General features: G+C 43.7%; 1 protein-coding gene across 3 annotated transcripts in view; it reads left to right on the forward strand.

The window, feature by feature from the left end:
- The window catches only part of SUFU (SUFU negative regulator of hedgehog signaling), a 75,283-nt gene that overhangs the window by 1,129 nt on the left and 48,210 nt on the right, over positions 1–25,944 (forward strand). For all 3 annotated transcript variants that reach the window (XM_032445329.1, XM_015866980.2, XM_015866981.2), the window contains exons 2-3: positions 2,014–2,148; positions 18,919–19,055. In XM_032445329.1, coding sequence (XP_032301220.1) covers positions 2,014–2,148; positions 18,919–19,055 — 272 coding nt within the window. The remainder of the gene's footprint in view (positions 1–2,013; positions 2,149–18,918; positions 19,056–25,944) is intronic.

Below are 25,944 nucleotides of genomic sequence, written 5' to 3' on the forward strand. Positions count from 1 at the left end.
TGTGAGAGAGTGGCACGAAGGAAGTACTTGGATGTTTAGCTAGATAAGTGTCTAGTATCCAGCCCTGTGGGAAGTTGTTCCTCCTCTGCATGAGCTGCAGGATTAAGGGCTGGTCTAGATGAAAAGAAATTGCTGAGCAAAGTTCTGTGCCTTGAAATAAGTATTGTAACACTAATCAGCTTTGTAATTATAGCTATTGGTTTCTCTATTGTTAGCAGCAATTATTGTTGTTCAGGTAGCTGGAGCCGTGTTCTTGGCATACACAGAAGATCCTTCCTTACTTTTATTTTTCTCTTGGAGCTGTTTCCTCTGCCCGCTTTGGGTTTCTCCCTGGACAAACACTTCAGTAACTCCTATCAGCATCCAGAGAAAGCTCCGTATGTAGATGCAAATACCACTTTTCCCCTGAGGCTGCCCTTCTTTCTTCTGAATGAGCACAATGAATAGAGAACGCAACAAATTTGTACCGTACCTGCAGCTTTGAAGTTGGGCTCTCTTTAATAAATCCCTCCAAGGCTTCCAGCTCTTTGTGTGAACCCACATACTGATATTAGATGTGATATGAGGTGAGCCCTGCAGGAGCACAGTGGGCGGCAGGGCAGGACATACCGGGGCAGGAGTTGTTGGTGCAGCAGCAAAACCTGCCCACAAATGGGGTAAGTTTGTGCCCCAGCCCTTGTGGGGGCTCTTCTGCCTGGGTGAGATCCTGGCTGTGCTGTGAGGAGGGGCTGCCTGAAGCCACTGCAGGGTGCTCCTGTGCTTGTACCTGTGCTGTGCCATGGAAGGATGGTTTAAGAGTTTGCCCAGTGTCAGAACTGTGTCGGCTCCCATCTGACTCATTTGACATCTAAGGTGTTATTAAACCCAGTTTAGGAGCAGGTTTTGTGGGAGAGGGGAACGCTTGTTGCTTAGCAGGTGGGGATGTTTTCCCTTTGTTTGGGAATCTTATGTGTCAGCTGTGAGGACTTGCTGCGCTCTGCTGACGGCTGTATTGAGCTCTCTTGCTCTGGAGCCTTCCACTAAGGTAGCTTTGTTTGAGCCCTTGTGTGGGGCTCTCCTCAAGGGATCCGCATGCTTGTGTTGCTCATTTCCTTCAGAAGAATGTGGCAGGCACTTCTGCCCAGTTTGAGAACAGGATTTTAGAACCAGGCACAGGGGAAGATCAATAATTGCAGTTTCCCAGGTAGGTTTCCTTGCAAACACTGGGCTAGGAAGATGGCCTGGACCCTGTTAGGACGTCATAGGGTGCAGGGACTCTGAGATGTGTGTGTAAAGATGGACCCCATATGCTGTGTTTCATGGGTATTGTGGCTGTGTCCAGCCTGGAATTTCTTTGGCCCTAGTCCCATTGCTCTGGGCAAGGTGCTCACTGCTTCAGCCCATGGTTCTCATGGCTGCATTGCCAGCCAGTCCCAGGATGCCAGAGTTATCCTGGTGTGACTTGTAAGGAAGGGACTTGTGAGGGGCTGTCATGCTCTGTGCCCCTTTTGGAGAATCAGGAGAACTGCAATTAGTGCTTTGCTGTTTGATCACCCTACAACTCCCTTGCAGGACAGGGTGCCTGTGTCCAGATGTGGACGTTAACACTTCAGGGTTGTGGAGCATGCTGCAACAGGCTGGATGCTGTGGCTATTTCTTCACAAGTCTGATATATATATATATAAAAATATATATATATAGCTATTGCTCTTTTACTGGTACAATTTTGTGAATGTTTTGAGGAGGTTTTAATATGATTTTCCAGAGTCTTTCATGCTTTAATGTTAAAAACATTGTAGTACATTGCACGCATGCACTTTGCCTTCCTGTGCTTGGAGCTGTCTGGACTTAACCCAACCTTTCTCTTCTTTGTTTTTTGTTGTTTTGTTTTTTAATTAAAAAGAGTAATTTGACCGTGCGGGTCTTATTTTTGTCACTAGCTGTGATTTAAAGCAGGTCCCTTGTGGCATCTGTGAAGACTTTTTTGTCTTGAATGAACTGATTTACTTAAAAATCTTTTTGCTTTTACTGCAGGTTGGGGGGTCCCGATCCTCTGGACTACGTCAGCATGTACAGGAACATAGGAAACCCAGCGCTGAACGTTCCTGAGCACTGGCACTATGTCAGTTTTGGGTTAAGTGACTTGTATGGAGATAACAGAGTACATGAGTGAGTATCATCCCAGTTCTGTTGCTGTGCTGAGTTCTGTGTCACATTTGGGGAATGTAGGTAAAACCCTGTCCTGCTGTTTATATTATTTGAACAGCTGTTTTTCAGCTGAGTACCGTAGGCTGTGGGTCCTGCTAAGGGGTGACGTATGCTTGTTCTTGGATGTAGAAAAGTTACTGTGTTCCCCTCCTTGGGCTTTGCATGCAATATATTTCCTTGCTAGTGTTAAGAAGCGGAGTGACTTCTGCATGTTTGTGTTGGTTTTTATTGTTTGTTTTTTAACTAATGGGGACACTTTTTTTTCCCCCTTAAACTGAATGGTTTATGTTTTTCCACTCTTGGTAATCTGCTGTGTTTATATGCTTAAATTCTGCTCCCTCCCTGTGCACGCTTAATGACTTACTCTGCAAAAATGCTGTCAGGGCATTTTTCCTATTGCTGGCACAGCAGTGTTATGGCAGGAAATGAACTGCCACCCCAGTGGCTACTGTATGAAGTGTGAGTCTATCATAACAGAAGAGTAATCAAATCGTTATCTTGGCCTGTTGATATGAGCAGTCTTTAACAGGTGTTTTGTGTTAGTCCAGGCAATCAACATGATCTAACCTTACTCTTGTCTTTCTTTCGCTGACTTTGCTCCTTAACTCCAGATAAGGTGAACAGTAGTCACCACACTTTCACAGTCTCGGGACAGAACTCTTTTAACCAGACAGAAATGGCAGAAGGTTTATGTTGTTAATGTTTAGTTCAACTGTCTTGTGCTGTTCTGCAGTTCTGGGCTAAATATCCACTGTGAACGGTGTGACAAAAGTCCGGATTTGTTCATCCGAGCTTTTCCTCTTCTGTTCATTTAAGTTAAGTTTCAGCCAACAGGTTGTGTTCTGTTTTAACGAGGTGCTTTTGTTGCAACAGCAACAGTCAAGCAGTTCTTTAACTGTACCTATGTCCTTAAGGCAGTTTCTCCTGTTTGTGGATACAAGCCTGCTTTTCAGAAATCAAGTCTTTTAAGACTGGAGTTTACACAGAAACTTAGTGTCACTGAGACCTTCCTGGAGCATTTTAACCAAAACATCTGGCAACAAACTCCATTCATTACTTGCTGGGGTGGAGAAGGGGTAGGGCAAATGAAAGAAATGAAGTTAAAGGTTACCTTCCCTTGCTTTCACAACAGATGTAGCCATGCACATGCAGGCTTTAATGTAATGCCTTTATTCTCAAGTAATGAGATTTCATCTTTACCAGTGAAAATGAGAGGTTGCTAAGATTAGGCAGCCTGTGTTTTCCAGCTGCGTTCTACTGGCAGTTCATTTTGGAGGGCATAAGCTGTGCTGACTTCATTTTGGTGGCTTGTCAGCCTGATGATTTTTCATGTTGAGACTCTTTTTGATCGGGTCTGGTCCTGATGATTTGCAGAGAGAGCAGTAACAGACTGTGTGAGTCTCCACTGAAGGCAGGAAGAGTGAGGAATGGTTTAATGTGTTTTTAGGAACGAGGAAGCAAGTGAGGTAAGGACGTAGCCTCTTGTGGCACATGCTCTGGTTTCTCAGTCCCAGGCTGCTCTCTGCTAAACTATAACCTGTTATTCTGACACAGAGAGATTGAGAGTGAAGGTGTTACACAGGTCTGTCACAACCTTGAAAATCTTACAGGGATGAGACGACCAAACTCTTCATGCTGTCATATAACTTGATCTGGAAATTCAGACTGAGATGATTGAGGATGCCTTGTGCTGGCTGCAGTTCATCACCTTAAGTTTAGTCTCAGTGTTGGAGCTAGAAAACTTAATGTTGCGTGTGCTGTCAAGAAGATTGCCTCTGCTTTTGTTGCAGATAGTCTGACTACACAATTATGGATGTGGTAAAGCTGTCAAAACCTACGTGTAGCTTGAATGCTGAGCCTGAAATTACCAACTGGTAGGTGAGCACTAAGGGTGGATAAACAGAGCTCAGCACCCACCAGTTATTCTTGTTCCTAGCAGCAGTCTCTGCCACCTGCTCGCAAAACAGGACTGCTGCATGGACTGCATGTCACAAGGCTGGTGCTGCATGTGTGTTTGCAGGATTGTGGTGGGTTCTGTGTATGCTCAGGAAGCTCTCATTTTTCAGGAAGAAATGTACTGAAGCCCCTGTTTAATACTGTGGGTAGTGGTCTCTGTTGCTCAAAAGGCTTTGGAGTTCTGCTTTCTCAGGTGAAAGCATCCTACAGGATGGTTGGCAGCACAGCGGGGTGGCAGGCACATCGTTTTAGTCTTCAGAGGATTTTCTTTAAAGCTGGTGGGACACTGAGCTCTGTTCAGTTCTGCTGGCCACTGGAGATAGCTGATGGTTTGTGGCTCTTTATTTGCTTTCCAACTCTTTAAAGAGTGCAGAGCTGGGCCTACTTATGGCAGACAGAGACTGGCAACAGAGGCATGTTTCCATAACCTTGCTGCCTTTCATCCTTTAGAAGGGGACAGATAATACACTGCCAAGTGCCTTGTTCATCTCCTGCTTGACTTTGGACTTACTTCTTGTGGACCTATTATGGCATCCTAAACCAACTACAATGAGTGTTAAATGAGAACAACTTTCTTATGATTATTGTGAGTGAACTAGGGTTGGGTTGGAGGCCCTGTATTTTTATTTATAATGAAATAGCAAACAGATGTAGCGTGTAACATGAAAATGTTGACTTTAATTTATATTTTTTAATAAGAACCTGAAAAGTCTGAAGTGGAGCTCTCCCTGTGCCTCCTTGTTGACAGATTTATTTTCAGTTAAAGCAGCACTATTTCCTGCTCTGCTTAAATGTCAGCTATGCTCTGCTTACGGAACTCTGGCCTGTTCTTAAGAGTCCACGGAATAGCATGGAAGAAATATACAAATTTCAAGCGGGGAAACCTTTTTCATTTAAAAACACTCAGTGTTTCATGGTATAATGGCAACCATGACACCAGCTGTGCTGAGCTGATTGCTCTGAAAATCCTAAATCATGACATCATGACAGCACTGGGGAACCGCGGGCCTTTCCATGGGATTTGATGCCAAGCTGTTTGCATGGCAATAAGTCTCTCCAGTCAAGCATGCTACATAAGTTGAGTGGCAGCAGAAATCCTTCTGGGGTATTTCTGCAAGTTGTTTCTCTCTCTCTTGTTCTTCTTCGTAAGTTCTTCTGTCTACTTTAAATCCAAAAGTAATATGTAAGTTCTTGAATCCATTCAGCAGGCTTGTTTTACTGGCCAAGGTTGAGTGTCCAGTTAACTATTCCTATAGTTCCACATGTACTCGTTCTTTCTGCTAACAATTCTTAAAGTGCACGGAATGTTAGAATCATGATGTAATATGATTACTGTAAACCTTGAATAGCCTTATTTGTATTAAAATTGCAAGGTTGTAACTCAGAGCCACAACAGAAAGCAAAACTGAACTTGTGGCTAGGTTAGGAGATAAGGTTTGTACTTACGGCCTTCCCACATCCTGAGAATAAACATGCCTGCAGTGTTTTGATGTTTCGCCTATTGTGTAAATCCCAATGATTGGGTTTCTTGATCTACACAAACTTCATATAGACAACGTGGTTGTTTTTTCTTTTCTGGCAGCTTGCCACTAGCCTCAGTGCAGCATCCCATTTGCATAGAGCCAAAAAGATTCCAGCCGCCTTCATCTCTGATACAGATGCATGGTACCACCCGCCGAGACAACAGGTCCCAGCTTGCTGTGGCCCTTTTGATTTCCACTGCTTCCCATTGGGATGGGGAAGGAGCGGTGCATGCCGGGGAGAACGTGTTGTCTCTGTGGGTGGTGCCTCCCTATTAAAGGTAAGGGTAAGCATGAGCCTTTCATGATCTTCCATCCAGCTTATGTTCTGCTGGCGTGTATAGATCCTCTGAATGACCTTAACTTGTAAAGGGGCAAGGATGCTTGTTAGAGCTGGGGGGAAGAAAAAGGAGCGCAAAACTGGATCAGGTAACAAATGCGAGGCTTGCAGAGGGGTGGATGTTTTCAGCAAGGCTTTTTCCAAGTATGAAAAGAGTTTGAAAAGAGTATTTAGAAAATAGCCTGGAAGTTGGAACGAGTGCTCTCTTTCTTTGAGTGCGTGCTGGCTTCTCCTTTGAGCCTGCATGAATATAGGATGGAGTGGTGCTGACAGCTGTCACTTTAGTGGCCTCTTAGTTCTGTAGCCTTTCATAAATTCCAAAGCTTGCTGCTGCCAGCCTTTAGCCTTAAATTTTGCTATTTAATGGGTCCCTGAGTGCTTTATAAACCACGTGCCCAAAGCACCTCTGAAATATTACACCCAAGTCTGAGGTGACAATGAACTGTTTTTATAACAGTGGAGATGGTTCTGCTCTTCTTTATTTTCATGAAAATGAAGTAGAATAAAGGACCTTTCGGAAGACTGTGAGTTAGAGGTGGGCAGTGCTGGTTGTTGTGGATTGGTATCTCAGAGAATGTTTTGAAGCAACTCTTGTAGAATACAGCGTATCTAAGAGGAGAAATGAAAGATCAGATCACACTGGGAGCCGAGCCTGAAATTCCAGGAAAATTATTATCCAGTTTGTTTTAAGTGTGCATTCTTCACATAGAGGAACCTGAGGACTTGTTCTGAAATAACAGCAGAGTGGTGCAAGCCATCTCTCCTCATCCTCACCTTGCTTCCCTCGGCTGCTGCCTCAGAAGGAAAATGACACCTGCTCAGTAAGGGCTGACTGCTTGGTACCACCTCAGCATATGGAACAGGGAAGCAAGTTTAAGTTCTGGGGACAGATTGAGGACCTGGATAGAGCATCTGCCCCAACTAAAGGGAGCAACGTGGGAAATGGCACTGATAAACTTATAAGCTAACTGATAAGTTTAGGAAGGAGCTACAAGACTTAAGGCTGGAGGAGGGAGAGCCCAAGGTGGGCAATGAGCTCTCAGTGTTCTTTTTCTTCTTGATTCTGTTTGTCTGGCAGAGACCGATCCCAGGTTTAATGCTTTTCTCTTTAGTCATCTTTCTGAGACAGTGGAGTGAGGAAGTTTCATGGCAGAGTAGGAAGGGAGAGGGCACAGAATTACAGAGTTCTGTGACCAGCAGAAAATATTTCCTTTTAGCAATAGCTTATATAAGATGCCACCAGAGTTGAAATGAATAATTTGAGCTTCAGGGGGGCAATAAGGTCCATATTTTGATGAACTTGTCTCATGCTTGGGTTTGTTACGTGTCTACACAGATGTGAACTAGTCTGAGCTTTTTCCAGACTTATGCAATACTTGTAACATCTCTCATCTCTGTGCATCTCTGGTGTCTAGAAGTGTAGCTGTGCTTTCATCGATGGACCTGTACATCCATTTTTCTACCTGGCTGTTGTTTCTGCCCACACGTGGTGCTATTGGGACACCTCTTATTTTGAAGAGCTTTAAGTGTGACTAATAGAGTTGAACAACTTCAGGGACTTTTTAAAATGCACAAGTGTGACCACGAAGGATTCAACTCCGGATCTCCCAAGCCAAAGTGAAACCAAGTGTCATGCCTATTCACACATCCCATTGACCGTGTCCCTCTGGTGATGGAGGCAATGCAGTGGGGTGAGGAGTTGTTTGTCTGCTGGAGGCAGACCTCCCTTGAAGCAGTGGTCACCATGGGGAAACCTATTTTTCTCTGCTCCCAGGCGGAGAGCACTTGGCTTCCAAATGCCTTTTGCTGGAGGTGGTTAGCACCGTTAATAATGTGGATGATGCAGGCCACCTACAGAGAGAGGTCTGCTTTGTGCTGCTGTGTATCTGCGTGTGGAGCTTGTGGGATCAGAGCACGCTTGAACTGTGCTAGACTTGGAAATAGTTTTTTGAAGCATTGAAGGAAATTCGTTTAACGTTTACAGCGAAGTAGTTGAATTTACAAGGAGGACTGTTTTCAATAAAAAAAGAAAAGGTTGGATGGAAGTTTACAGCTGAGAGTTGCTGAAGCTGTTTCCTGTGCAGTGGCACATCTGTGCGTGCATCCTGGTAAGCTGAGCCCCTGCTGCCATGTGAGGATGGGACACAGTGCTCAAATGGGGTGACTCCTTTCTGTCAGCAGAGCTGCATTTATGGTCTGCTGTATGGGAGGAGAGCCGGCCCAGCCAGCTCCTCGCTCTCATCTCACAGCTGGGTTAGTGCAGAGCAGGGCAGGAGGGCTCTCGCTTGGCCTGCTGGGATGGGGAGTGACTGGAGATCAAGCTCAGGTCTTCCTGTGTGAGATTGTTTAATTTGATAAGGGTTGTTCTCGGATGTTCTAAAAAGCAATAATTAAAAGAGAGGGTCGGTTGTTTTTGTTTTTTTTCCTGGGATGTGAAGGTAAAAGCATTTCATAAGCTGTGTGGCCAGTCCAGCTGTGAGATCAAAGGGCATCTGACTTTTTTTTGTCTTCTTGCTAGCTGGAATAATGATACCAACAAAATAAATGTTTGAAGAGATGCATCTGAATGCTGTTATTCAGACCTAATCTCCTTTTTTCCCCAGTGCAGACACTACTTTGGGAGCATGCCTGGCTAACCAGCACAATGCTTGGATATTCTGTCTGCATCTTGATGGGACAGTTCGATGACCAGATTTATTTTAAAATTCAATCTATCGGCATTTCTCTCCCTTAAGCTGCACTGTGGTTACTAAACTCATCTGCTTTTCTACTGTCATCTCAATTTCGAATCAAGCCCCAGTAGGCAGTGACACCAGGCTAACAAAAGCGGGCTGTAAATCTTTGGTGGTCTCCATTCACATGGCATTCCCTTCCCTGGACAAAGGGGTGGCCGGGGCTCCCGAGTGCCACGCTGCCTCCAGGGATGGTGAACAAGGGCTGGATGTCTTGGGGGAGGCATCTGGGACAAAGCTATTTGGGTAGCTGGGATGCCACCTGACAAAGGGGCTGTGGTTTAAAGAGGGATTCTGCTAGGGCTCTTAAGAACAAAAAGCACACACACAAAAAAGGCACAACTGAAAACTATTCCACTATAACCAGGGTGGGAGGAGGTGAAGGGGGACTCAGCCGTTCTTGGGGGGCTCTGATTTAAATCCAGAGTGCAGAAACGAGGGCAGGAGGGAAGGATGCACAGATGGCTCATTGTTTTGTCTCTCTTGGCGTTCTTGCGCTGCCAAAGTGAAGGGCAGTTGTTTTAAAATCCCTGTTGCAAAGGGAGCTGTTTACTTTTCAGCTTTTGCTCATCCCTGAAGATACTAACTGTAAAGCAGCAGGGCTAGACATTGTCACTCTCTTATTCTGAAGGACAGTGCCCTGACCGAGGGCATGGGGTGGCTGTCAGGCAGTATCGCTCTGTAAGGGACCAGTAAAGAGCTGCAGCAGCCAGGGAGCGCACAGGGCAAAGGGGTGCACAATGGGGACTGGTGCAGAGCAGCATATCCAGCTGATGAAACATGGCATAAACCTGCAGCCGTACCCAGCGTGCAGTATAGTCCTCTGTCAGCATTTCATTTCTTGTAGCAGACTATTCGTTAGTGCACAGCCATATTCTGCCGTTCCTATACTGTTATTCTTTCTACTGGTGCTGTTCCTTCCCCCGCCTCCCCTGTGGATTGTTGTGGCCTTTCTGGAGCAGGGGCCTTTTTTGGCATAGTCGACAAAAATAAACCATAAAGGCCGCTGTTGTTATGAATAAGGCTCAATGGGGGAATTTCAGCAGTAGAACTACAGCAATATAATTATACTGGTAGACTGGTTACAGTAAATTTGCTCATGAAGACAAGCCTTAAGTTGACATTTCCTAGCTAAGTTGAATCCATATGTATAATGTTATTACACAAAAAATAATGTGTCTCTGGGCCTTGAATTCTTTTTTACCCAGAAGAGTAACGTTAAGCAGAAAAGCAAAGAAGTTTGTGTTCAGAGATGGATGGGGATTTTCTGAAGCAGAACTGCCGTGATGAGTTGGATGCTGAACTTTATGTTTAACTGAGTAGGTTATTCCTTGGAAATCAAGCAGGAGCGTGAGGAGTGCTTGTGCTTCTTGTACCAAAACCTGAGTGGTACTGAAGTGTGCAGTAAGTTAACATCACTCCCAAGCTTCACTCCCATTAGTAAGAGAAACTGATCCACTGTGCAGTCTCCGTAACTACTTTGGCTGAGAGGCACAGTAATTTACCTTTAGGTGTAATCCTGGGCCCACTGTGAAATGAGGAGAAAAAAATGTTTTTTCCTCCCTTGCTTGTTTTAAAGAGGCCAAGATTCCTTTTATCCTCTTATCCTCTTGTTTTTAATCTTGCAGCAGGTAGAGGGTGGGTAATATTTTTGTAAGTCAGGTATTTATTCCTGAAAATCGAAGATATCAGCCTTAAATGTCTGCCTCTGGAAGGTTCTGACTGGGTTTCTAAACCTCCAAAGGAATGATGGTCTTTCAGGAGAAGCTTAATGGAAGATTAATACAAAAATAATACAGGGGACTGCACTCTTTGCAATGAAGTAAGACCAGATACCACCTCAGCAAGTAAGGAGATGTCTTGATTTCTGCAGCTGATGAAGTAAAACATGAAGGATTGGGTCCCAGATCCAGTAGGTAACACAGCTGCTTAAACTCCTGTTGAAGTTTGGCCTTCAGTCTCCTCAAAGCTCCTAAATACTTTTTGTGCTTTAAGCTCATCTGTTGCACTGCTGAGAACTTAGTCGTACAGGAATCCTAAGATGTGATGAAGGTGTTCCCTGTGTTCTTTTTACCTCTGCTCTTAAAGCAGCAGCAAAGTAATGGGAGTAATGCTGTGATATGTTTATGCTCTATGTAACCTGTTGGAGCCTGGGATTTCTAGGCAGTGCTACAAACTAGCTGTAGCTGTCAGTGTAGCTTCTAGCTTTGGGTTTCTCTCTTACTCTTTTCACCCTCCAATACTGCTTTTGAAAGCCTCCTTTGTTATGCGAATGGATTCCTCCCAGCAGCTGCAGAACTTTCCACAGTGGGAGCTAGGAAGGAGCCAGCAGACACTGCAAGGAAAGTCGGTGCCCTTTTCCCAGCTGCTCACCGTGCATGGCAGTACTGTCCTCCCCAGCCACGCTGATTGCTGCTGGCCTTTTGTTAACATCCTTTCAGAGCCAAGCCACTAGGTGAAGTTTTTGAGATGTTTTAAGTCTGTTTTTCTTAACTAGCCATTCCATCCAGCCCTCTAATCTCTTAATTTCAAGTGGATATTTTTTTGAATGCATGTTTTTGAAAACATCAAGGTGAAATGATTCGGTCTTGTCAGTTTGGTGATGGCTGAAGTAGGAGATCAAACCATCGCCAACTGGAATGGCAGCATCTTTGTGCCACCGTACACAAAATAAGAACTGCCCTCACGTAGACATCTTGCTGCTGGGGTAAAGGGTGACGTATCCCACGCTGTCTCCTGTTTCATATTTTGGTGTTAAAGTCATTTCCCATTTTCAGTGTTTGTTCATGCTGTGTAGAATATGGAGTTAATTTCCCAGCTTTTCTGTGACCTTTACAGCCAGTATATACAAGCAGTTACTATATCACCAGCGTGTCATGTTACCATCTGAAGTGGGGAAACAGTGTTACTCTACATCTGAGAATGAAATTCTGAAGGAACTCAAAGTAACTTGTGGAGGATGACAGGGTGGTTGTGCCGGACTAGGGATTCATACAGCATCACTCAGATGCTGTTTCAGGACTGTAGAAGTATTCTGCAGTTCCTTACTTAGTGCTAATAACGAAGCAGATCTCTTTGGCACTGGAAGAGCCATTACAGCCTTCTGCCCTTAATCTGCACGCATACTGTTCGTGCACGTACGGCTGTGTGCTGGCACTCTCCAGGACGAGAGGATAATGCTTCCAAGCCCCTGGAGCTCAAAGGGATTAACTCTAGCAGTGAAGCAGAATCTTGTCCTTCTTCCAGATACCACTACTTTCATGGCAGGGACAGCTGAACCTCAAGAAGCAAACGCTAAGCTGCCTTCATTTGCAGCTGGGCACACTAAAGTGACCTGAAAACTGACAGTGGTTTACTTTCACATACTGGGCTGGAGACAGCCCAGTTCTGGAGCAGGTTCACATGTGGGTGGGCAGGAGCTGACCAGCAACTGCTTCTGTCACAACAAGGTTAACTTGTGTGTGAGTTGTCAGCTGTGGGTCCAGTTGGTTTGGGTTTGGATGTGGTGTCAGCAGTGAAACTTCCTACCTGTGTTCTTGGCCATGACGTTTTGCAGGATTGCTTGAGCCGGAAGATTCCTCTGATAGTCTCTGATTAATGCTTGCTTGGAGGGGTGATTTCCACAGCCCCGTGGCATCCAGTGTTTGATGGCTATCATTATTTTCCATCATATCACTGCTTGAATAGTAGCTCAGTGAAGCAGAGCTCTGTTTTCATCCTCACTGGCAGCAAAGCAATTCACAAACTTCCCTCAGAAAACATACTCTTGGGTAAGTGGATTCTACATGAGTATTTCAGAAAGCTGAGAAACCTGCTTGCAAAGAGCTGCATCCATTTGGATTTAGATGTCAGAATAATGCTCTAAAAACAACAGCAATTGTTGTTTCTAGGAAGGTTTTCCATTTAACTGATGGCAAACACATTTGATGCAATGTACTGCAAAAGCCATCTCCAAGCAGCAGCTCTGGGATAGCTGTAGCCGGACGTCTTGAGCCACGTGTTGCTTACTGCCTGACCTTGATTTTATATTAATAGAACTCTTTGAGCATGTGTTCTTTTTGCATTCATATTTTCCCTTTTTCTGTGGGAAGCATTTTCTTTAAGCAAGGTAGAAAAGAGTCCAGTAGGGCTTTCTGTGCGCAGATTCAGGGCAGCGAGAACTCGTGGAATTTCCTGCCGAGCACTGTGAAGAGATAACCATCTGATGGCCAGATAAAAACATCTGACAAATGCAGGGACTGTTATGTTTTTCTTCAAAATCGATGGTTTTTGTTCGATGCTAAGAGGCAATCCATGAGAATATGGGAACAGGCAGGTGCGTTTGGGCTGGAGCTTTTCTGGGTGCTTTTTAAGCCTTTCAAGGCTCTCAAATGAAACTTTTATATGGTTTGACAGCAGAACTAAAAACAACCATTTCTTGTTAGGCAAGATGGTGAAAGTATCGGGAGGGTCATTTCTTCTTAACTTCTGGAGTCTGTGAATGATTTGCTTGTGGTGTTGGGGCATGGTGCAAGTGCCTCGAGACTGAATCTGAGCAGCCTGGTCTGGGGCACTGCAGCCAGTGCCCTACCCTGGAGATGAGGTGTTGTTCCAGGCTTCCCCTTGGGTTTCAGGCAGAAGACCACCCTTTGTGCTGCTGTTCACAGCCAGATGTGAGCAGCAGAAGAGAAGTGGCCTCTTTTTTTTTGCAGGGAAAACCTGTGAAGTCTGACGTGTCAGCTCACTTGTTAAATGCCCCGGTGCTTTTTTGTTTCTCCATGTTGCTAACAGTAATATCTTTGCTACCTGACAGGACATCCCCTAGGATGGTTTCTCTGCTCTCACAGGACTGTGGGCCTGTCTGCTTGAGTTTATCCAGCTTCTCCAATGACCCAGTGTCCTGGCAGGACTGATCTCTAGTGCTGAGAGCCATGGATGCACAAGTGCTGGAACAATTTTTTGAGGTAGAATGAGGACTGTAATGAAAATAACAGCAGCTCTTACTGATGCCAGAGTTTGAAATGCTAGAAACTTTATATTTCTGCAGCCTTCAAAACAACAGCAGAGTGGCTCACAAACAGCAGAGCGAGAGGCTTTCTTGGGGTACATGTTAAGAAATGCAATGGAGCCTCAAAGCTAGAGGCAGCATGTGCATTTCCCCAAAATTAGCAGTGATGGAGCTGAAAACAGAAGCTGGGTTCGCTCAGTGGTGCACCATGAGCCTGCCCTCACTTCCCTTCCCAGAGGAACACCTTCTGTTTCACTGCAGTTGCTGGGAGCAGGGTTGTAACTTCTGAAAGCTCAGTCCTGACTATTCTCACAGACCCTGAAAGAGCTTTTTTGTTGTTCCCTGGCTGAGATAAATATAAAGAAGGACCAGTGTTTCCCAATGTAAACTCCCATTTTGGGGGCTTGTACATCTAATATGTTTATATGTGCTTACTCTTACACTCTCAAAAAATAAACACCTGGTACACTCTGCTCCTTGTCCAGTGCTGTGTTGCTTTTTGAAGCAGAAATACTGCCATTTCACACTGCAACAAAGCAAATCTTTTCTAGTTCCTTGCAAAGGAGGGAATGAAAATGCTTTGGCAAATAGCTTCGATTTAAACTGAAAAGCCTCTGGCTTTCAGAGCTGCCTTTAAAGCAAAGGGCTAGTTTGGCTTTTGATCCTCTTAAGCTGGCTTATTTGATGTGAAAAACGCCCTGGGTCCTGCTGCAGAGGGGAGTAGCCTTTCAGTTCTCTGTGTGTGGCTTCAGGAGGGGGCTGGCAGCATGGTGGGGGGGGGAAAGCTTGGGAGGCTGCTGGCGCAGCTCTGTAAATAAAGGGGCCTCTATTTCTTTGGATTCTTTTGCTGGAACTAAATATCATGGTCAGAGGAACCCTTACCTCATTAAAGGAACAAGCCAGACGTCTTCAGCCTGTGTGCAGTGCTGCACTGGGGTCTGTTCTGCTGAGCAGATTTGCTGAGCAGATAAAGAGTTTTAAACTGAAGAATGGCATGCAATATATGACCTTGGCTTTCCTACGGTTTGTTTTTGTTCATGTGACAAAAAAAGGTTTTGATGCTAAATGTAGGGTTGGATTTGACTTGGCAGATACCGGAGCCTTCCATTACAACTGTAGCCATAATATGAAGCTATCTGATGGGTGCCAGTGGGCAGCAGCAAGCCAAGAATTTCTCCACCACTGTTTGCTTTTGTGAACGCTTACATGGCTGCTGCAGAGCTGGGCTGCTGGTAGAGGTGATGCCTCCTCTTGTTGGAGGAGCAAAGCAATGGTAGGCAAAACACAACCCAGGCTGTCTCCTTGGGCTTAGTATCTTTGGGGTACAATGAGGATTTTTTTTCCTCTTAGCACTGGGGGATAGTTTAAGGAAAAAAGAAACACACACAAACCTATTGACTCAAAAGTGCAGGGTTCAGCAAAGCAAGGCAGAGACCAAACTATGTGAAATATTTGGATCTGTTAGTGCAGAAACTCGGTGCTGTGTTGCAACTTTCAGTTTATGTACCTGGGGCTATGTGTGGATACAAAACATGCTTTTTGAGGTTTCCTTCTGGCACATTCGCTGTCAGTGCATTGGTTGGTTTGGCACTGTTGTGTTCCTGTTGAGCTGAAGCACTTAGGGACTATTGTATTGAAACTGTGTTGCTGGAGAAATGGTGCGTGATGCCCTTCAGGGTTAGAGTGGAGAACTGAGCTCCAGCCAGAGCCTAAATTGGCTGTTGTAAGAACTGAACACCTTCGGATATAGAAAAAAAAAAAAAGCAATAATAAAAATACAGAACCCAACCAAAATAAGGGAAAAGAAACCTCTTCAAAACCAACTCGTCAGTTTTCATGTCCCTTCTTCACAAAGAAACCATCACCAAGAGAAATGAAGGCTTGCCAGTGTAGAACCAAAGCCTGTAATAAAGAGGTGTTACCTGCAGGGATTACGCAGGAGCTGGGGTCAGGCTAACCTGGGAACACCATGGGTGCTTTCATGTCCACTTGGAAGGGAAGAAACAAGGAGGGTGCACTGTGCCTCTGGGTGAATGGGAAGGGCCGTGAGCAAAGCTAGGAAAACAAGTGATTTGGGGAAGAATGGCTGCTCACTGCCCAGATAGAAAGGAAAAGTCTCTGTCTTAAGGTCCATATGTCTAATGGCCCTTGGCTTATAATGAGGGCAAACTGGGACCTGAGGCTGCTAGAATATCCACCGTGTTGAATTCCTGCTGTAGTCTTGTTTCAGCTTCTGGTGAATTCAGGATTTATTCCAGGCTACTTTGTAATTGAATTGAGCGTCTGTAGGAAAAGCAACCCCAGAGTCAGCAGCTGGGCATAACATTGACTGCATATATGGTGTGGCTGGATCCGGGGATTGAAGGATTTATGGACAGTTGTTCATTGAGAGATTTTTATGTTAGCTGTTAGAGCTAGACTAATCTTCAAATAATAGACTTTTTTGGAAGAATAAAAGCAAAAGCTTTGGCAAAAATGCTGACTGAAATGGACCGCCCTCATTGCATCCCGAAGGTGAATATTCCTTTCGTTCTATGAAGGTTTGTCTGAATTACATAGAAATGATTTTTTTAAATTATCCCAACATTTTAAAGCAGTGTCATTTCAGCAGCCTGCGACCATTAACTGTTTCAAGACATTTTAAATCCAGTTCTTCAGGGATTCTTAGCATCTCAGAAGGAAACTAACTTACTATCCATTTACTTATCTTTTACTCTATGTATCTTCTTGCCATTCTTCTCTTTTAAGGCTCCTGTGTTGTTTATGAAACGAAAATCTGTGTGAGTAACATCGCCTGTCAGTGTTACCATTTTGCACCCATTGGTGTGTTGCTGGCCAGCCTTGTTCCCATAGCTTGTTTCTGTTTAAATTTGCTGGAAACCCACCTGCACACTTCTGTTACTCAGTAAGTTGCTTATGGATCAATATAAAACACGTGTGGTCTTCTATGAAGCAGTTATTTCTGTCTACCCCTGAAGCAGGGAGACTGTGGAGTTTAAAAAAATAAAGCCAGCACAAAAGCAAAACTTAGTCAAAATGAGGCTGTTGTTTCAGAACTTGCCTTGAAAGGAGGAAATTCAATAGGGAGCCATCTTACTTTCCAAAAAAATGAACTGCGTAAGTTCAGCTTGAAGGCTTTTTGTTAACTTTGATCCTTTCAGAAACTGACCCATTCATAATGCGTTGCAGTTTATGGTGAATGCTTTTTCCTGGAATCGGTCCCTGAATATTACCCACTTTGAAGCATTTTTGTTTCTCCCTCTATGAAATACTTCTGTTTTTCTTTTGCTAACTGATACGTGAAACTAATAAAACACAACAGGGGTGCTTAATGTACAAAGTACAGCTTTGAATTTACGAGGCCATCACCACCCTGTACCAATCTTCTTGGCAGAGCTGCATGCAGGATCACAGCATGCAGGTTTTGCTGCCCATCCAAATTCCACTCTATGATCCCTGGCCGTCCAGTTATTCAGTAAGCTCTTGCTTTATTGTAGAACCTAATGTAATTATTTGGCTTGTTGCTTAAAAGTACATTTGTTTCCTAAAAGAGGTTTTATATGTACCAAGTGACCACCATAAAATGTGTTACCTGCTGTTTTCTTGGAGCATTTGCTTCTATAGTACATGAAGTTCAGATTCTTTTTTTTGATGCTTATATATACAGAAACAAAAATAGACACACTTGCGTATTTTTACACAAGTAAGTATTTATTTGCTGTATTATCTTCTTAATATTGTAAGTGTCTGACCTTCCCTGCCTGCCCTCTTGCTTTCAGGCAGAGCTGTTCATTATCTCTGTGGGCTGTTCATGGTTGGGTTCTGTCCTTGGATGTATTACTTAACTATTTTTCTTACACTATCTTCAAGTCTACCACTAAACTTTCCTTGAAGGGTCTTCAAATTAAAGCTGTGTCGAATCACAAAGGAGGTACATTGATACTTAAATTTTGATCAATTTTAGCACTTGTCAGGGTTGCTATAAAGCATTTCTGCTCCAAACAACTTTGTTACTGTTGGAGTGCAAGTCCCAGCACTTGGCAGCAGTCGTGGCACTGCTAGTGAGCTGTGTTTTTCAAATGGAAAGTGCTCTCATCACTTTCCTGACTGCGCTGTTTGGCTGGTTTTACTGGAGGCACAATGTTAACACTTTTGTGCATTGTATCTTTCATGTGTGTCAGCAAGGTACCAGTATCCAAGACACTCACAGTATTTCTCCAGAGAATTTGCCAATGCTTAGACAAGGAGATTTGAGTTTGTAGAATGATGCTGGCTTATGAAAGTATGAAAGTTATGAAAGTGAGGTGTCTTTATGCCCAGAATAAATCGGGGTTTTTTGCGTTGGTTTTTTTTTACATCTGCCTCCTTGGAACAGCTACAACAAATGAATGAGGTGTGTGAGTGCTAGGAAGAAAACTGGTGTTTCCACCTTGCTTTTGAGTTTGTGAGCCTACGTATTTGTCCGCAAGGTAGTAGTTTTTGCTGCTGGGGATTTGGATCTTTGTTGTATGTAGAAATGTCAAATACAGGATTGCGAAGCAGAGCAGTATGCAGCGTTTGTTATTTTCTCCTCTTTTGTTGTTTCCCTGATGCTCCTGATATGAATTTATTCTCTCAGGGAGACCTCGTCAGACCAAACCAAATAAGCTGACATCTGCCTTCATCAACTTGGGGAAGTGGCCAAATGTCCTGATTTATGGGCTGTAGTTATCATGTTCAATGCTTTTCTTCTGTTGTCCTCCTGGGTACAGAAAGAGAAGGTGTACAAGCATATTGGTTTTAAATAAGGTTGCAGCCCACTTCTGAATGTACAGAGATTTGAGTTTGCAAGAATGGAATAACGTATTCTGTTGTGTACTTTCTTTGGTGCTCTCATTTAAGCAAGGGTACTTAGGGCAGCTATCTGTGCAAAATTTGCAGCTCTTTTGAAAACAAAGTCATGCTGCTACAAATCATGCTTGTCTCCTAGAAGAAGCTAAGATTTCACAGCATTATTCTGGCTGAAAATATTACTATGGTTGTTATCTTTGAAATTATTACGTCTGTTAAAATATCCACGTTATGCCATTTCAGCTAACATAGGCTGAAATACGAGAATGTGAAAAGGACATTCACCCTTTTTCCATAGTGCTAATACTGAAGACTGTTCTCATTAATCAGAATATGTTCTGACTTCTCTTTTTTCATTCTCTACAGGTTTACGGGAACAGATGGACCAAGCGGATTTGGATTTGAGTTGACATTTCGACTGAAGAGAGAAACGGGGGAGTCGGCTCCACCTACCTGGCCAGCAGAGTTAATGCAAGGCTTAGCAAGATATGTCTTCCAGTCAGGTACTGCAGGGTTCAATCTGTTGCATCTGTCATATGGTGTCGCAGTTGGGTCTCACAGTTGTCTGGTCAAATCTTGAGAGGTTTTTTTTTGTGTGTGTGTAAACATTTGACCAAAACCATTAAGTCTCTTCCATCAATGCCCCTTGTTGGGTACAAAACCCAGCTGCTGTTTGGATAATTTCAGATCGCTGATATTGAGGTGCTGAAGGTACAGAACAGTTAGTGCTCTTCTTGCATTTTGTTGTGCAGTCGATTGGATATTAGTCTGTGTGGCGAGCTGGTGAAGATCTCTGAGTGGCTGAGTGCATAGTGTGCCTGAAAGGCACCCTTAACCATCACAAGATCTGAATGAAAACATAAGAACTCTATTTGTTTGTTTTTTTAACCTAACTTGAGCTCCTTTACAGGTAAAGTACCTTCCAAATAAATGATTATTGAATTTGTAGCATTTGGTACTTGCGCTGTTGGTTAATAAATTGCTCAGTAGCTCCTGACTCCATTGCAGGTTTTCAGCCAGCTGGCTGACTCTCAAAAGGGAAAGGTCCAGGTGCAAACAGGATTGCTCTGATAACTTGTCATAAACTGGTGAGGCAGCAGTAACTCTTGTAGCGTGTTTTTTCTAAATACTGGCTGACAGAGACCAGTGTCAGCATAGGTTATTGCTTGTCTTCATATAGGGAATGTCTTTTGTTGCAGTTTAAAATGATGTAATTATTTTTGTAACCCTTGCTGTGCAGCAATCTTTTCCAATTGCCATTTAAGTTTGGGCTCAACTGTTGTAGTGGAAATGTGGAGTCACAGCCTAAAGCAGTGATGGAGCACCTGGTGGGAAGGCAGGGCCAACCCAGGGGAGTTCAGGTGCAAGCAGTGCCCCTGCGTGACTGGAAGGAGTGGAGCCAGGGTCCACCCTTCTTCCAGCCCTCATTTAAGGGTTGGCAGTGGAGGTGAGGGCATCTCTTGCTGGAGATCCCTGCCTACCTGAGGTCTTCCAAATGTAAGCAGCTCATTGCCTTCATTTGTGGGTGCTGCATTTGGGCTTGTTCTCATTTGCCAAAGACTTTACCACCCCACTGTTTTTGTGGTACTTTCCATCCCATTATAGCATTGCACCTATAATCTGTTCTGTCTGGATTCTTTTTGCTGCTCTGCAGCATCTGATTCCACATTACTTTAATAGTTTTTTACTGTTGTTTGAGGTTCTTATCCTGCCTGAATTGTACAGGTGGTAACTTTTTAGCAGTAGACATGCATAGTCCTGTTTTCTGCATATGGGCTGTAGGATCTGGAAGAAAGCATCTAACTCTAATGTTTCACTTTCAGGTATAGCATACAACATGTTATGTGTTAAACTGTGTTAGATGTAGGGCCCTTCTTGTAGCCTTTAACATTATCTAGTTTGGTATGGTCTCTGTTACAGTAATATCAGTGCCTTATATTTGCGTATTAAACGACTGTTGTGCAGTTGCTTGCCTCAACCTTTCCGTGAATGAGAAGATATGTGTGGAGTGAAATGAGATTTAGCGGGATAAGATGTAGGGTGAAAGTCTTGGAGAGTGATGTGGTGCTGAGGGCAGAAACTTCCCTGATTTGTGTGTCAGCTCTGAAACAGCTCTTCCTTGTAGATGAGGTACCACTTCTTGCTTCTTGGTATTATGGAGCCAGTGCAAGTGTTAATATGCTGCTTAGAAGGGTTTTGTTAAGCAAAAGATTGTTGTACTAGAAGATTTCTTAAGTTTCCTGCACTGATGCTGTCTCAGCTTTCTGAACTTGAAGCAGACAGTTTTTAGACTGGAAAGAGCAATTGGACCCATGTGTGTTAAACTCTGTTGTGAACTTCTGAGGGCCTTCAATATTATCCTCTGCTTATCCATGCTGATTTTGTCTATCTAGTACGACTTTTTAAAGGTGCTGCTCAAATATGCTTTAATAGTTTCTAGCCTCTGGGTATTTAGCTATCAATTTACATTATTAAAAGAAACCCAGAGTATGTATGAATCATAAATCGACCCCTTTGAATGTGGTATTGACTGGGAGCCAACTGTATGCTCACCATACAGCAGGCAAACCACATACTGGGTTACATTGAGAAGAGCACGACCAACGGATTGAGAGAAGTTATTAGCTCTTCTACTTGGCACTTGGCAGACCTTGCTTAAAATACTGGGTCTGGTTTGGAGCCTCGTGGTGTGAGGCGCTGAGAAACCAGAGTCCTTGTAGAGCTGGGAGGCAAGAGTGTAAGCTGGGAGGAGTGCTGGTTTGACTTGTGGGAAGGTGAGGGTTGGCCTAGTGGGATCCAACAGCTGTTGGAAAGGTAGCTACAAGATGGAGGGCTCTCTTTTGATTTTTAGTTGGTCTTTTACAAGACTTTGTTGCTCAGATGTTAAAACTTAAAGACTGCCAGGTACTTGTAGGGGTGGTGTTTCCAAAACCCAATCAGCATTAAGTGCTATTGTGATGTGATGAATGGTTCCTTTCTGATCAAGTTCTTCTGCCTGTGTTGTTTGGAGCAATTGTCAAATGCAACAGTGGCAAGCACTGTTTGACTCCAATGTGCGTACCTCACTGTTGTCTTGTTCAGTTGTTTAAAAGTCTGTGGTGACTCTTTAATACTTCAGATAGCCTTAAAAATACTTGATGAACCAAGATAACTTGAGTATTGCTTGTTAATCCAGTCATAACAAGCAAGAAAAAAAAAAACAGCAGGAACTTTTTGGGTAGGTTCCAGGTGCTTTGACTTGTCAAAGGATTGTTTACTTTGAAAGCTATGCTGAGAGCTCAACTCTTATCTCTTGTGTAACAAGCCAACGTCTTGGTTATTACAGATGTGCTTTGCTGGGTCCAGTTGTAGTTATGGGAGCGGAAGATGTAGTTATGCACTTGCTGAGACTCAGCATTTTCAGCTGGTGGTGACTGAGCTGAAGACTGATCTAGCAGCTACTGCTGTCTTAAGTCTTGTATCTGTGTACTGGCATTTCAAAGCGTATCTCATTACAGGTGATGCATTTTTGTAGCAAAGGCTGTTAAGCAAATAAGTGTTGTTTAATTGTTTCCATCTCTCCCTCTCTGTGGCTGTACTTCACTGTCTTCTGCATTACATTTCAGACATCCTTGAGCCTCGGCTTCCCTGTTTGCTGTAAGGAACACTTGATGCTTTGTGCTTTTGATTAAACCGCGCCGTTTCCCCTCCTTCAAGAAAACCAAGTTTGCAAGTCTCAAGAAAAAAAAGTTTTTTGTGGCTTTATCTGTTCTTTATTTTATCACTGTTTGACCACGACCACAAATTCCAACTCTGTTATTTTTAGTCTGCAAAAAGAAACAACCCTACAAACCTTGAAAATGAGACTTTGCACAATTCAGTGACCTTAACTTGTCATGGATCGTGAGTATACTGGGAATGTCTGCTGCTAGAACCAATTTCTGCTTACAGTTGTTAACTCTTTAGGTACTGCAGAATTAGTGCTTGAATGGTACAGAGTGGCCATGGGTTTATTTTCCTGGAATTGAAATCTGTGGATTTTCTTTTTCTCCTTGTGATGAAGTTTGTTTTCAAGTGTATGCATCGTGAGGGCAATATATTGATGCAGTGTGGAAACAAATGCATTGTTTGTATGAGGTCTTGCTGCTATTGTGTTTCCTGAGCTGTAAGGTACAGATTTTGGAGAGCTTGTCCACAAAACAAAGGCATGAGATTTATAATTGGTCAGTTAGATTTTAGCATCTAAGCAACCAGTAGGTTGGAATGTATTAGGGAATAAATCCAGGCAGGAATTTCCATTATCAAGAATAAATGGAAATAAACTAATTAAGTGTCATACTATAGGAAACAAAGAATGCTAGTTACCTTGATAGTGTGAGACTTTGGATGTAGTCTTGTGTAACAGGTATGTGAGCAAGCCAAGAAAACGTCATCTTGATAAAAGAAGGGGATGCAATACTGGTTAGATATCTTGACTTTAGTTGTCTTTGTGTTGTCCTCAGCCACAGGAGAAGGGTGGATTTGGGATTCCTCTGAAGTCTGTACTAGAGCTTAAGCAGTTTGGGATTGACCAGGATGATGAAGTCATAGAAATGCGAAGTATCCTGACGAAACCTGCAGGTTCAGCAAAGCACTGTCTTGTTTGGGGTGGAGTTCAGAGGTTGATCTTAGCAAAGTGAGGAGATGATCTGGAATGTCTGTGCAGGAAGGTCATTAGGGTGCAACAAGTGCAAATTCCCGTGCTTCTTCAGGAATAACCCAATGCAGTTACTGGCTGGGGACAGACAGGGTAGGGCAGCAGTTTTGCAAGGAGAAAACAATGATTCAGAGTTGGTTTCACCAGTGAGCTATACCTAAACCAACACTCTTCGGTCTGTGAGGGAAGTAGAATTGTTCTAACACATAAACAGAGCTGCATTTGTTTAGTCTAGGGAAGAGAAAATGGTGGGAAGATGGGAGAACGGTCTTCAAATATGCAAAAGGCTGCTTTAGGGAATGAAGTAATATTTTTCTCTGTGTGCCAACAGGACAGGAGAGACCTATTGCTGCTGATGTTTCTATAAGGTAGACTTGCAGCTTGTCATTGGGAGAATCTTCACCAAGTCAGGGAGCTGCTTGTGTCTGGGGGACTATGAAATAGTAGTAATGAGTTATATGGGCAAAGGAAGAAGGTATGTCAGATGCAGTTTCCACATGATGATTTAATGGAGATTTCAGACAGTTACTTCTGAAGAAAGTTGCTTACATGCAGCAGAGGCAGTTGTCAGATCTTAGATAACCTTGACTAAATTATTCCTTAGCAAAGTGTATTACGCCCTTTGAAAAGTGCATTGGACAGGACTGATTCCAGCAGATGCGTGACAGGTTACACATGTTGATAGCAATGTGTCAGCACAGTGACCAAACTAGCAATAGATTAGGGCTTTTTTCTTTACATGCGCCTCTCTTGGCATGTCTGACCCTCTGCACGTCACTATGAGGGATTCCCTTTCCAAAGGATTACGTATGAAATGTCTTGTTCGCAGTTTTTTACTGTGAAACCAGTACTAACTGGGTATCTCTGATCTCCTGTCCCATTCTGTCATGGTTCAAGTCTGTGAATCAACTTTCCAAAGTTACTGGAAGGGAAAGGATGCATGAAAGCACCCACTGCACCGCAGCCTTGTAAGCCTTCAGAAGTCAGGCTGCGTAGCAAGTCCACACTGAGGTATATCTAGCTTCTGTAGTTACCTCCGACAGGCAGTGATTTCCTGGGGTAGAAATTACTGTCTGATGGGTAGTTTGAGGAAAGCCATATGTGTTCCTGCCTGTGCCATTATTGCACTGAATCAATGTAAGTGTATTATACCAGCTTTGCTTCCTCAATTTCCCCACTGGTAAGTGAGAATAGTTATGAGAGAGGTAAGGACTGCAGCTGAAGATGTGCTCTTATTCAGCAGTTTTCCTCTGATCCAAGTTAGTTTGATCCCGGCCATGGAGGCACTTTGCACTTGACAGGCAGTGTAACTTTTACACTGAAAATGAGACTCAGTGGGATTAAGCGATTTGGCTGAGGTCACAGACCTGAAGCCATTATGCTAGTGAATGCTTTGACACCTGTTGCCCTTGCTTAACCACTAGATCTCATCTTCAGCTCTTCAGGAGTTTAGCAGGCTTCAATGTGCAGCCTCAATGACTCTTTCCTTGCTGACATGTTTTCAAACACTCTTGACACTGGCCAATTTCTGTGTGTAAAAACAAAACAAACTCCTCGCTTCCTTGAATACAAATGAGGCTTGTCTCGCTTGTTTGTCAAAGTGCTTATTTCTTCCCAATAGAATAACTAAAGCCAAATACAATCTTCCAGTAATTCATACTTTTTTCTTTCCCTGACTGTGCCTTTATATGTTTTTAATCCTCGGCTGATTTATTGTTCTCTTCTGGTTGCTATGACTCTGTAAAATATATATATATATATTTATCATCTGTTTGTAATATTAACCAGTTTCCAGTGTGGAGCTGGCCCTGGCTTCTCTCTTGTATTCCAGGATTTTAGATTAAAAATGGGCGGATTAACTGTGTTTTTTACTCCATGAAGTAGTATAAATCAACATGAATTTCATTTCAGCAGAACCCGTTACACAGTGAACTCTGTGCAGACACAGAAAGCAGTGCAGTGCCATTGTAGAGCAGCACCTGGCCTGCTGCTGCCCATGGGTGAGTAGGATACAGCTAGGCACACAGTTTGTGTGCCCTGGTTCTGCACGGGGGCATGGAAACATTCTGTCCCTGGTTCCAATTTAACCTAAGTTTGTTGTGGCCAAAAGCTCTCATCATCTGATAGTTATTCAGTGGTCCATGAGAAATTGGTTGGGTTTTAGCCTAATTCCTCTTAGACATTTCCCATAAAACAAGCTGTTCTGTGAGCAAAGCACACATCCTTTACGTATTTGCATCCTTGCTCCTCCCTGTCCCGCAGCACTGCAATAAATCCACTTTTCCATGTGCTGCTGCCCATGAGCTCACCTCCCCAATATTTCCCACTCCCCATCTCCAGAACTAACCCCAGCACATCCCCCTCCTCCAGCTGGGAGCTGCGTGCTGTAGCCAGCACCACGTGCTACGCTCGCAGCTGGAACCAGGCAGCTCCGTCTGGATCCTCAGCAAGGTGCCTGGCAGGATGGGCAGAGCTCTGTCCTGTTAGGTGTTGCAGCAAAGCACTGCTTATAGAGGGATCCAGCTCACTTTCTTCCCCTGTAGACCACAAAGCTTATGCTCTTTTCTGTTCTCAAAGAAATGTCCAGAACCCTTGCGTGTTTTTTTAATGTAATGACAGTCTTGCCATCCAGCAGGACTCTACAGGAAGTGTAGCAGTACTAATTGCACACTGTCTGTGCTGTTCAGTACAGGAAAAGAGGGAGGACCCTGGTACAG

Source organism: Coturnix japonica, chromosome 6 (assembly GCF_001577835.2).
Source record: "Coturnix japonica isolate 7356 chromosome 6, Coturnix japonica 2.1, whole genome shotgun sequence".
Lineage (NCBI taxonomy): Eukaryota > Metazoa > Chordata > Aves > Galliformes > Phasianidae > Coturnix > Coturnix japonica.